The sequence below is a fragment of the Rhea pennata genome, chromosome 3 (genome assembly GCF_028389875.1).
Source record: "Rhea pennata isolate bPtePen1 chromosome 3, bPtePen1.pri, whole genome shotgun sequence".
In the NCBI taxonomy this organism is placed as follows: Eukaryota; Metazoa; Chordata; class Aves; order Rheiformes; family Rheidae; genus Rhea; species Rhea pennata.
Window position 1 is genome coordinate 73,076,252 of NC_084665.1, and position 13,164 is coordinate 73,089,415.

Here is a 13,164-nt window from a genome sequence, read left to right on the forward strand (position 1 = left end):
CTTTGCTTTGCTTCTCCCAGCTCTGCAGTTGTGACAGTTGTTGTTCAGCATGCCTGAACACTAAAGTCTGTAAATTTCCTACAATGACGCTTAGCATTTTCCTTTTATATACATGTCCCATTCCTTAAGCTTACACTTTTTCTGACTCATACAGTCCAGAATTGCTACCAAAAATCTTTCATGATAATACTCTCAAAATCTTTTGGTATTTTATCTTAGCCATTGTTCTCTGAGTTCTGCCTGTGCTTTACACTCTGACTTGAATGAGAACATGCTGCTATGTTTTGAGTTCTTTTTTTTTTTTCAGATTTCTTTTCAAGCATGATTTTTAGATATCTATTTAAAATGAGCAGTCTTTACTGTTAGACTCATCTGTCGAAGAACAGGCTATGTCAGCTTTCCTGCTTTCCTGTGATCTCTTTTAATTTAACACAAATATCTCCGTCACCTTCACCTCTGTGACTTATCCTCCTTTCTGTTTTTGGCTTAACCTTCATGTATGGGCTTATTGTCTTCTACTCTTTTAAGAAATCCCATTCAGTTAATGAAAGATAAAAGATAAATAAGTGAACAAGTCTATTTGAAATGTGTGTCTGCTTTGATACAATGTATATCCTTATATGAATTTTTCAATAATATTCAGATACAACTTTGTCAGATTATCGTTATCCATTACTTTAAATCTACATGTATCTTATTCAGGATCTTCAGATCTTAGCCTGTTAGTCATAGAAAAACACTCTTGTTCTCACAAAACACAATCAAATGAGAAAGGACATGTGACATTTCTGATGCATGCTATAACATTTATGAATTTTCCTAGGTCTTGCCCACTTTAGACACAAAGGCTAACTGAAGAATAATTTGAAGCAGTTTCTTTTATGGGATGAGATCAGTTTGAATTTGCAGAAGCTTTTGGTGTAGTGGTTAAGATTCTTTTTACGCACAGGTGCACTTTAAGATGGTTATAGGGCAATTTCATGACTTACTAACCTGATAGAAGTGGTTAACAAGGCTGCACAAAGTAACCACTGCTAGCACAGAGGAAGGGGATGGGAAAATACAGCCGCATACAGGGAGAAAGTCTAGACTGCAGCCAATGAATTAAACTGACATAAGCTTGTCTTTTCACTCAAATAAAATCAACATGCTCTTAGATGTATGTTTGCGTGTGACCTACTGGAGGAAGTGATAGTATGTGTTTAATGACAAACTGAGAAGTAATGGTCTTACTGGAATAAAATAATATGCCATGAGTTGCCACAATATGATACCAGTTGCGGTAGGTAATGGATATGTTAAATACATGGTTATTACACGAACTTGATTGCCTGGGTCTATAGTTTGTCTCGCTTTCATCTGAGTTTGAATATTTTTCATCTCTGTGAGGATCCTACATCTGGACTCCTCCTTGACTGGAGAGAAAAATCCATTAGTAATATAAGTGCCATCCCTCAGGAAAAATGAAGTCTTATTTTCAGTTGATTGCTTGCCTGTCACTATTTTGATAACAGAAACGAAAATAAAGTGTTAATTGGCAGTTGTAATGAGTAAGTAGTTCGTATTTTACTGAGAGTATTTACTCTTGGATTTTTCATTTCTCCAAATGTTTTTCAAGCTCACGTGTACATAACTACATCAGTTACATGTGGTACACATTTCAAGTCTTTTAAGCTTTCTTTGCTAAATATTTTTCTTTGCTAAATATTTTCTTTGCTAAATATTACCTTCCCAGAAGAGCCTTGAGACAAATGCAGTGGTCTCTAGTCTTCAGCAAAATATCAGAATCCATCCTAGCAGTGGAACATATATTAGCCCTGCAAAAGGCTACAGCTTTAAGGAAGTTTTGGATCCATTGACTCTGCTAGCTACTAGCATGTACGCTTTTCAGCAAGCAAGGATAACTAGTCTTTGGACAAACATGGAGTTTCATAGAAAGAAGTTTGGGGAAGACTGACCTCAGAACGTGTCGAATGAAGGGACCAAGTAATTATATATGTAGCTAAAGCCCTACAAGTTTTACTACAGGCAAAATAAAGTTTTTTTTTTAATTATTATTATTTTTTTTGCTAAAAGCTGCAGTAGAGGAAAAGTATTGGAAAAACAAATGTTAAAAAGGCTATTGAGGTTAACGGTGCAAGGTAAAACAGTGGTCAAATGAAGAAAGCAGGAGGAACCAGCAGAGATGGAAAGGTGATAGTCTTAAAATCCTGCTGCTGTTGAAATTATTGGGGAATTTTTGTAGTAGTAGTATTTTGTTCAGTGGAGTCAAGTTTTAACTGTGATCTCTTCATTTGATGAGGTGACTGCCCAATCCTAGCTGCTAGTTTCTTGTCCTCAGTGGCCAAGCTGAATTACTAAATCCTCTGGGAAGTAAAATAACTGTTTAACTTGCAGAAGGGTTTTACAGTTTTAAGATTTTACAGTTCTACGTTTTTCTTCCAACCACCTGCTACCATCTTCAACTATCACATTTTATAAAAATAGCAGTGAAGGAAAGAGAAAGAACTAGAAATCCTGTTGCTATTACAAGCATAAATCCTTCTTCACATCAAATTTTCTTATTCACGGAAGCCATTCTTAGTGTCAGCGCATGTCATTTGGAGTGGTACTGGCTGAAGACTTAGTTACTTGATGATAAAGGAATTTTGTGTTAATTAATTTGGAAGAGTTGCTAATGTTAATCGTTAAGTCACTCTAATGAATGTTAATAGTTAAATCACTCTAATGAGCTTTTCTGAAATACTGTTTATTGTTTCAATAAATTCTAATGACAGGGAGACAGTCTACTGATATGAAGTGTTAAAATCTGTGGACTAGTTTAAGATAAATTATATTCAATATAGTAATTCTGTTAGAATATTTTAATCATCTTAAGAGCATTTGCAAATGTCATTTTGATTGTGTTATTTACTAGAAAAATGAATTAAGACTATGAAGAAGTAAAAATGACAGCAAATACTGCAAATAACTATAGATTGGCTAAAATCCTTGTTAAATCTTACATTAGAAGTCATCTTCTTGAACAAGATACGAATTTCTATAATGGTTTATTTCAAAGCATAGAAATGGAACAAAGGTAAGTTTGCAAAGTATGAAGAATTCTTCATTATTTTACTGAATGGTTAGTATCAGTTCAGTCTGTGATCCTTTAATAATGATAGGAACTGGATCATCCCAGAGCAAATACGGAGTGCGCATAGCTGTTGGGGTGCATGCATGTGCACTTATCTTATTACTGAATACAGCCTTTAACTTTTCACTCAGATTAGCTTTTAACAGCTGTGACGACATTATTTATAGTTGTGATCAGAAAAAATTATACAAAATTAAAAATAAAAAAAAATAAAAATTGACAGGCAGAAAAAATATTCTGTATTGTGCCAAAGGAAGGAAGAATGCAAGTAAGAAATTCTCAGGTTCTGTTTTATTGGGGAAACAAAAAGTTTTTGTTATCTTTCAGGATTGTCCTGGAACTTTTCCACCAGGGCAGCTGTCAGTGATGCAGGAATCCTAGCAGCCTTAAGTGTTCTGGGAACCAAATAGCCTGAGAAGAGACTTCCTTATTGATTCCATTTCTAACAAACTGTGCATACGGGAAGAAATTATCTTCTCTTTTCTGACAAAGTATATGTATGCAGCATAGATTACCTGGTATGCTGTGCCATCATGTGTCAAGCTAACTTGCTTGTGTTTATTGTTTAGTCTGAATTCCAAGACAGAAATTTTGCTTGCAGATGTTTAGTTCAAAGAGAATTTTTGTGATTCTAAGTACAGTCATTGAAAGCCAACCTTACATGCTGATTTTATATTTGTCACTGTAGTTCTCCTATTTTCAAGCTCCTCCTAGACTTAGCTAGTTATGAAATCTACTGCCTTAGCCTGTGATACTATATGCTAGAAAAGTGGTAAAATATGTTTAATTTCCTCTAGCTTTGTAGAAAGTAGAGGGAGAAAAAACATTTTTTAGAGAAGAGAACATACTTACTCTCCTTTTGTTATTACATCAGTGCTGGTTTTAATCTTGAAGGCATATCTCCCTATTGTATAGGAAAGAGAATATAGTTTTAATAACAAGGTGAAAATAACAGCAAGGAGCTATCTTTGAAACTCTTTATTTGTGTTAAAAAGGATTCTTTCATAGAGACTTTTGGTAAAACAGTTGCACAAATTTGTTTTATAACCAAACTGAACTCATAATGAAAGATATTACCTGATATAATATTTTTGCCTCTCATGTAACAGCATTCTACCAAAAGACCCTGTTTTAGTAGTACAGAGTCACATGTTCATAAGTTATAAAATGTCTGAATTAAATTCTTTCAGCTTCTGACAACACCAAGAAGGGCCTGTGGCCCTCAGGTGGAGCATGCTGGTGTCCCTAGAATCTTTAGAGTGCGCAATGTGAAATTCTAAGAAGTTTTTATGAGTACTGTGAATAAAGAGAACTTGTAAGTTCATTAGGATGCATTTCAGTGACAGCAAAAGTAAACTTCTAATGTAACTATGTGTCTCCATTTTGAGTTGGGTTAATCTGGGAAATTCTAGAGATCATCAAGCTAGTATAAAAGTTCTCATAGCATGGGCAACTCAATATTTTTCCCCAAATTTACTTGATGTGTATGCATAGCAATCTGAAGGTTTATCATCTGTCCAGACTAGAGGCATCTGAGGGAAATCTGCTTATAGAATTTTCCTTGGAGCACTGTTACCTTGCCATCAATCATGCTTCATTTCATGTTCAACAGAGTAGTGCTGCCACTTCAGTTTTCTTATGAATTCGATGCTATTCTGTGAAGCTCTTGATTTCTCCCATTCCTCCGCCCTTTTTTATTCTGAGTCATGAAATTATGTGGAAATATCAAACTATTTTATTTAAAATAAGTTTTCACCTCTTATTGTTTGGGGACGAGGGGATTATAAAATATATGGGTTGTAGAAGATGTGCTCAGGAACATCTTACGTGTTCAAAACCATACAAGTAAGTAAAATGAACATTCATTTTCTATATAAAGCGTAATGCCATCAGCTTTAGGACTAAAAACTTCTCCAGTGTAGTTGTCATAGAATAAGGGCTACTATATTGGTCTTTTCTTCCTGACATTTGAGGGCTGCTGGAATACTAGGCAATGACGAGGCTTTCAGCTACATCTGTTCTTCTCTGAAATGGTTTCTGATTCCTGAATGCATCTGCTACATCCCAATGGTAGTTTGTAATTTACAGCTTTTTATTACTTAGCATATTTAAAAAAAAAAATGCTGTTACAGAATGATGCTCATTCTTTTATTCTAGATAATGATTTGGATAAGCTCCTATCACTTTTAAAAAATCCAGATAAACGAAGTGATTGGGCAGAAAACTGTAGAAAACAGTTCTGTAAAGTCATGAAAGCCAAACCTGATATCATCACTGGAACGAGTGAGTATTGCTTATTGATTTAAATAAAGCAAACAATGTCTTTAGAAGGAACTGTTTTTTAATATTTCATTGAGAATTATCTTTATAGTTTATTGATTATGAGAATTATTTCAATGTGATTTTCCTATGAAAAGAAGATTTTTCCCTCATGTTCTATTTATATCTCTCTACACCCATCATCCCTGTGTGTAACTTTTAAAGGTGCTGGTTGTTTTGTGCAAAATGTGACAGAAGAAGAGGGCTCAAAGTGTTTTCTTCGGGTCTTGTAAAGGTCTATGATTATGATACTCAGAAAGTGGAAAGGAGAACCTGAGAGAAAAGCTAAACACTTCCCACATATCAGTGAATGACTTTAAAGGGGAAAATAAATGCTATGAATAGCCAATTTAGGTGGATGTTTTCAAAATGAAACCTTAACAAATATCAAAGTATCCATTCATTCAGATTTTTCTTCTTTTCTGTGTGTATTTCCTAATGAATAGTGAGCTTGTGCTGCAGCGTTGTTATGATTCCGTTAAAACAACAGACCTAACAAAGCAAAAGAAACAATTACCCATGTGATATAAATCTCCGGAAATCAAACTTAATAACTTACAAGATAAAGTTGTATAGCAGTGAAGAAACTATGTGCTTTCAGAAAATGCTGACTTGCAGTTCTTTAAGAATTTGATTATAGAAGATGCTCAGTACATAGTCGGATCTTTTGCTTACATATTTCAAAGACTTCCCTGTAAATTCTTTAGAATACCAATCAGTACAACTGACAGTCAGGCTGAGGAAATATATTTTATGTGGGATCAAGGTAACACAGCATGTGTGTTTTGTATAAGAGATCTGAATTTTACCATAACCTGTGAAGCCAAATGAAAATTTTAAGGCCTAAAGAAGTCATTTATAGAGGAACTAATTCAGTATAAAAATAATTAATAAACTTGCCACATGTGTAAGTTAAAGATCATAATTTTTGAAATTTTCAAAATTCTTTGAATTTTCTGTTCTCATTACTTGTATGAACTGAATTTGTGTTTGTACTTGGATGATTATAATTTAGTCAGAGCTTTTTACCTTCCATTTGGAGGAATGTGTGTGTGTAGACAGAATATGCATGTATTTGTTTATAACGTATATATGTTTATTGTGTACACTATATACATCCACAATGCTGTATTTATGCAGAAAGAAAGAGTGCTGTAAAATAGGTAAACAAATGGAGATTTGTAAGTTGAAACACTGAATATACTTTATATGAACTTCTGCTGCTATAGGAAAAGTGAGGAAAGCATTTTAAAGAATCTAGATTTTTCTAGCCAAAAGTGTATGTTTACTTCTCTTCTATGTTTCTTACAGAACTAGTAATCCACTGAGCGTTTTTTTAGAATGTTGCACATTGTGAAGCACAAATAATTTAGTCTTTGCAAAATCAATTTATTTGAATGCAGCATATTTTCTAGACAGATATCTTCTTGGATTATATGAACTTAATGTTGAAAATTGTTAGTCTGTTTTCCTACAAACAAAAGGAATTATTTGTTGACATAACATATTTTTATATAAAAGCAGAACATAAGTTTAAAATATGTGACTTAGAAAAAGAAAATGGAAATCTATTCCTTTAATGCTTTGTAGTAGGCTATACACAGCCTCAAAGCTTGTGTAGGTTATTTTATGTGACTTTACTGGAGGTATCAGAAGGTAGAATTAGGAATTTAAAGAGAACCATTAGAATTTGTTAACCCAAAAGGAGGACATTAGAGTTTCTTCTGAATAACTGTTTCCAGCTGAAGTGGAACAACTGGGAGTAAAAGTAAGCAAGAAAGGTATCCATGAATTTTTTTTGCTTGATTTTTGAAGGAGACTTGCTTCAGAATTAAAATGAAACAGTAAGTGTCTCCAGTCATCTAGGAAGAAAAATTACAAATCCAGATTTCCTTTTTCTGTCTTCCAAACCATTCTAGAATAACTTCCAAATGAGTATTTTTTATGCATTTTAAGTGCATGTGAATGTGCACACATGTGAATGAAGATCACACTATTTTATTAGCGTTGAATTTGAAAGGATTGTTTTCCATTAATAAGGAAGATACTGTGTTATAATATGTTGTTTTCTTAAAGAGAATGCAGATGGTTCCTTTACCATTTCGGTGTATAATAATTGAAAATCTCTCCCACTGATCCTGGGAATTAAAAAAGAGCCTCCCTATTGTTGACATTAAAAAAAGAATTACAATGTTTTTTGCAGATTTAATAAATAGAAGTTGATGGAGTTAAAAATTTCTGACACTGCTCTTAGAAAAAGAAACTAACTGTTCAAGATTTTCACTCTTGAATTTGTAGTCTCTAATACAAGTCCTGAAAGACTGCTGTTAACACTTGAGAGGTACTTTTTTTTCCTGTTCGTTTCTTTACGTGAATTAAACTCCTTTGAAGCATCTGAGAATTGGTACAGAATATGATCTAGTAACACTGTTTACATTAGAAGAGCTAAAAAATTCTGATGCTTTTGTTACTAAACATAAAGCAGCTCTCTAGTGGCACCTTGTAGTTCTTGACCTTTCTGGCTTAAACCCTTCAGAGCATAGGTACAGGTAACCTCTCCTAGTGGCTACTTATTAACAGTTAGAATCACATGTGGGGTTTTTTTTCTTTTTGTTTGTTTTTTTGTTTTTTGTTTTGTTTTGTTTTTTAATCAGTACTGTTACACTGTTTGAAAGCAATTTAGATTACTTGGCTTTTGTGTGTTCATTCTTTATGAATGATGAGTGCTACTACAACAGTCCTGATGTTATTGTACGATGAACTTTTCTGAATTTGATTTGTATACTTTTTCAGTTGAATGAAAAATCACCGAGTCAGTTTCCATCTTCATAAACATTTCAGAAAGTATGTAAATAAAAGCTAACTGACTTAGTATGTAAACACAAAAAATAATCTAGAACAACTAGTTGTCATTTCACATGAATACTCTCTTGGAAGAGACTGTCTTGTGAAAAACCTCTGTTTATATATTAGCCAAATTTGTTTTGATACACTCCACTTACAAGTCCTTTCTTTTCTCAAACTTGATTAAAAGCTTTTGGAGATCCTGATGGACATTTAGATAAATACTTTCAAATGGTGGAAATCAGCTTTGTGCTTAACAGTTATCACTTCTCCCATTAATTCAAGCACTGAATTGAAATATTTCCCTGTTAAGTCAAGCATGTGGATATCTTCCAACAAAAAAGGGAACACGTGCAATACTCTGACTCGATTTTAATTTTTGTGAATTATGCAGTATTTTATTCTTTTAATATTACTCCTGTTTGTTATTACAGCATGGAATATTTTAGTAATCTGAATATGAGCAGTCATGCGCTGAACATATATCTGTTTGCAAAGTTTAAGCTTAACTTCTACTTTTTGCTATCTATAGCTCTAGTTCAGTGAGGTTTTTTGGTTATTTACTTGCACAAATACTTACTATGTTGTTTGTAGACCAGATTCCACTAAGCATATTAGTTAGCCTATTTGTCTCCAGAATGTAAAAGTAAGTAAGTACAAAAATTTTGGCATATATTTATACTATTCTATAAAAGTTAATTAACATTTTAATCTGCACTGAAAAATTTCTTTGGAATCCTTAGAAGAGAGTGGGATGAGGGAAGCTTTTGACACAGCCTGGTTTCAAAGACATATGTTACATTTTCAGAGTGCCTAAAGTATTGCAACAACAGCAGTAACTTTCCCATACTCCTACGGAAAATGATACCATTTTTTGAAGGGGTCTCTGCAACTAATTCTTCAGTGCAGTTTACCTTTCCAAGTGTAAACTTTTTTTTAAGGTTGTAAAAAGGTCATTTATTCTGATATTTATTTTTGTGAATAAACTGTTATTCTTTAAAATAAGTTGCTTTTTGCTAATCCAATTGTTTTATTAGAAGCATGTTTAAAAAAGTTATTAGCAGCTTCTTCTACCCATAAAGAAAGTGAAAGAACGAAATTTATGTGCATAATTTATTTGTTTTGATTTACCAAAACATTCCTTGTTGTGTTTATAAAGTAGTGTTTTGCAATGCAAAATTAATTTTATTACTGTTGGAGTTAGCTGCTTAAACTGTAAACTATGTTTAGCTATTGTAGTGAACAACTGCATCATCCCCCATCCTCCATTAAAACAATAACACCAAATTCAAACTTCTGAACACTTCTTGGACTAATTCGTGACTCTGAAATGGTTGTGTGAGTTTGTTCCTACAGTTAGACAAATAATATATTCCTGTAAGTATTTTCAGCAACTAATCAGGAAAAGTCATGATTTAATTTCAATATGTTAGCTTAAAGTGATTGGAGGAAGCTAGACTACTATCTTTATGATATTTTTCTTCATTATTTTTCCCGCATAACAGGCATCAGACTGCAGACAGAGCTGATACTGTGTCTTCCTCCTCACACACAAAATAGCTTGCACTGCAGTCTCCTATGTTAATTTTCATGTCAGGAAGGCTAGTTCCAGAGTTTTATGTCTTTTTCCATTGCCACTTCCACTGTAGATTGCTATGCCTTACTCGTACTGCTATGACCGTTTGTACAGCTACCATCTAAAATGGTTTAGTGAAATTATCTAGCTTAAAAACAACAGAACTACATGTGGGTGCATGGAGATTATGTGCAGGGACGGGCAAACAGAGACTAAGACAGTACAGCTCGAGGCTTGTTACACTGAGGTATAATAATAATAAAAAACAGCCAAGGAATTTATAGCATGCAAACTGAAGACAGGAAATCCCGAAGGTGACTACTCTAATTACTCCCTAATGCTGCTTCGGATTGTTGTGAAAAGAAAGTTGGCACCACTGATTTTTAAATTCAATTTATCATGCAGCTGTCTTGGGATAGCATTTACTTATAAAAAATATTAATTATTCCTATCTTGAATTTTAATATGGGTCATCTCAGTATGGACTTCCTCTGTGCAATACGTACATGCAGTCCTTTTGTTTGAATCTGTGAGATGCTGTGTTCAGTTGCTGAAGTATCAGACTTACAGGATCAAGGATTAGGACCAGTGATTTTTCACTGAGAGTTGTGAAAGAGTTTCCTACTTAATATTCTGTTAAGATGGGTGATACGATTTCTTAGAGATCTGATTTCTTGTATAAAGACCAGATTTCAGCATCTGGCTTATCTGTGCAGTAACTGTAGACTTAGAGCTTCCATTGGCAGGAATCAAGAACTTTATGGTCATTATGAAACATAGACTGTCCCAAAGGAAATTCTCCTATCACTTCATTTTAAGTGTGTAATTTTTATCTTGTGATGGCATAGGCAATTTTATATTGTTTCTTGGAAACAGCTTTTAAAAGTTCATTAACTTTTATTGGTGTAGAAAATTTTTGCTTTCCTGTCTACACACACAGAGACAAATGGGATAAGATACTGCAGCTTAATTATAGTTAGTTTTCATTTTATATTGATACTGTGTAACAAATTCTGAAGTAATCCTTGGAGGATATAAAGATAACGCTGAACATATTCTCAATAAAACTATTAAATTTAATTTAAATTAGGAATGCAAAAGGACAATGCAAGTTTTGAATTGTTCCCCCATAAAAGCACAAATAAACATGCAGCTATTCAGATAGCTTTATTTATTCGCATATTGTCATCTTCTAAAGTAATGTAGTTTTGTATTTTGTTCATTGCCTCTAATATTTTAATGAGTTTTTGCTTTTTGTAGTTTTGGCAGAATTAATTGAAAAGTTTGTGTCACATCTTTCTGAAAGCCCATCGGATTGTTATTTCAGCACTGCAGACTATAAAGGTCAGTTTTCTAATAATTCATTACCTTGCAGCCTCTTCATATTTCAATTACTTTTAAATTTATCTGTAACATTTTTGAGGTTGTTGAAAATGTTCGCCAGCAGCTCAGAAATTCATTACTTAACTGATGGGATATACCTTGTTTTGGAGGAAAGGATGGTGTACTTGAGGAAATAGTACAGATAATTATTAGTGTTATCTTATTTCTGTATGGGCAATGAAGAGACAGAGATAGGTGAGGATATGATTTAAAGTATTTGTTGACACCTATTATAGAATGATCTGCATAGTTGATGGCGTAAATATTTAAGATGACATCAGCAATCGGTCAGATTTATTGAGAGCCTCGTAATGTATGATCACCCCAAAAGTATGCCAGATACATTGGGTATGTATTGAAAACAATGCATCAGTTGAAGGAACAGAGTAACAAGTGTAAGTTTCTGACAGAGGTGCTGCTTACAGTCAAGAATAAAGGATGAATAGTAAAGTTAATTTATTCTGAATGTAAAGTCATAAATGTTAATATTTGAAAAATCTTACAAAATGAGAAGATTTAAAAGTATTTTTTAATATCTACTCAAAAATACAGTTTTGTTCCTTACTGTCTGCCCAGGACTATTCTCCAAGTTTGTGGTTTAGTCGTTTATAGTACTCATTCTCCCATTAATGCTGAAGAATCAAACCCACTTTGGGGAAAGCCTGGCATTTATACTGTAACTTTATTGGCACATTCATAGAATGCAAATACAGTGTCCTTGGGAACTTCAGACTTGCCTTTGAAGTTTCAAAGCATAAAATCCCTTTAGTAATTTAGATTACTTTTTTTTTTCTTTTATGTAGAGGTCTTGCCTTTAGCCATCTACCTGCTGAAAGCTTGCTAATGGAATAGTCTTAATTTTACTTGAGAATCTCTCCCTTTGCTTATGGAGTTGCTGAAGTACCTATTCTTCTACTACTATGTACTTTCTCCTTGAAATTTCAGTTCTTATAAAATTGAATCCCAGCATTCCTCTAAACCATACATATCAAGAGTTCTTTTGTGACCTGTGTCAGTTTGTCACTTAGGTTTCAACTTCTCAGAAAGCACAACAAGCAACAAAAATCTCTTCGTGGCCTCATAAAACTTGGTATTTGTGTATTTCTGACATTTCTCAATTCAAGTAATGACTTGGATGATTCCTTTAAAAGCCCTCCTCATGTCTTCATAACATTGGCTGACACCTAGAGTGCCCCTCTGGTTCCCCTCTGTGCATCTCTTCAGGTTGTAGTTCAGAGCATCACCCACTCTCCAGCACTATGGAAGGCCCAGGTTCAGTTTCCTTTTCTGTTGTGGGGGATGCACATACTCTGTTTCTTTGGAGAACCCAACAGACCTAGTTTATCAAGGTTATCTTAGTCTTTCCCATTAGAACTCTTCTGCCTTGTATAAATAAGACAAAAACTAACTGGAGAAGGAGGTGACAATTAATATCCAACCTTGTATTGTCCAGCAAACCAGAGCATCTTGCCCTTACCTAACCTTAATGGCTCAGTGCTTACTTCAGTGTGAAAGAGCTCTAATATAGGGGAGGGAGGAGTTCTCCATACTCTGTTCACTTAAGAGTGGAGAACCTTAGTTCCAATCCATTTTCAACCTGTTTCCAACCTAGGATTTAAAACAAGTGCAGGAAGGTCAAACCTGGGTCTTCTGTTTCACTGATCTATGATTTAACTGTGAAGCATATAAAGGGGGTGGCAACAACAACTACACACTGTAGTTTTGACTTGAATTTGCAGTTAATTCCTGGATGAATGAAACTGCCTTTTTTGATAAGTTTACTGTTGACTGGAAGAAAAATTAACTTGTATCTATTCAGGTGAGAAATTCAATTTCTTCTAATTTTTTCTAACTAGAAGGAATTACTGTTCTTTCTAGATAAAAAGAAAGAGTAAGAAGGCAAGGT

The 13,164-nt window shown here is 33.8% G+C and overlaps 1 protein-coding gene across 1 annotated transcript in view; it reads left to right on the top strand.

Annotated features, from left to right (window-relative positions):
- Positions 1 to 13,164, top strand: part of TBC1D32 (TBC1 domain family member 32) — a 79,373-nt gene that overhangs the window by 49,644 nt on the left and 16,565 nt on the right. The window contains exons 27-28 of the mRNA XM_062570928.1: positions 5,294 to 5,419; positions 11,136 to 11,219. Coding sequence (XP_062426912.1) covers positions 5,294 to 5,419; positions 11,136 to 11,219 — 210 coding nt within the window. The remainder of the gene's footprint in view (positions 1 to 5,293; positions 5,420 to 11,135; positions 11,220 to 13,164) is intronic.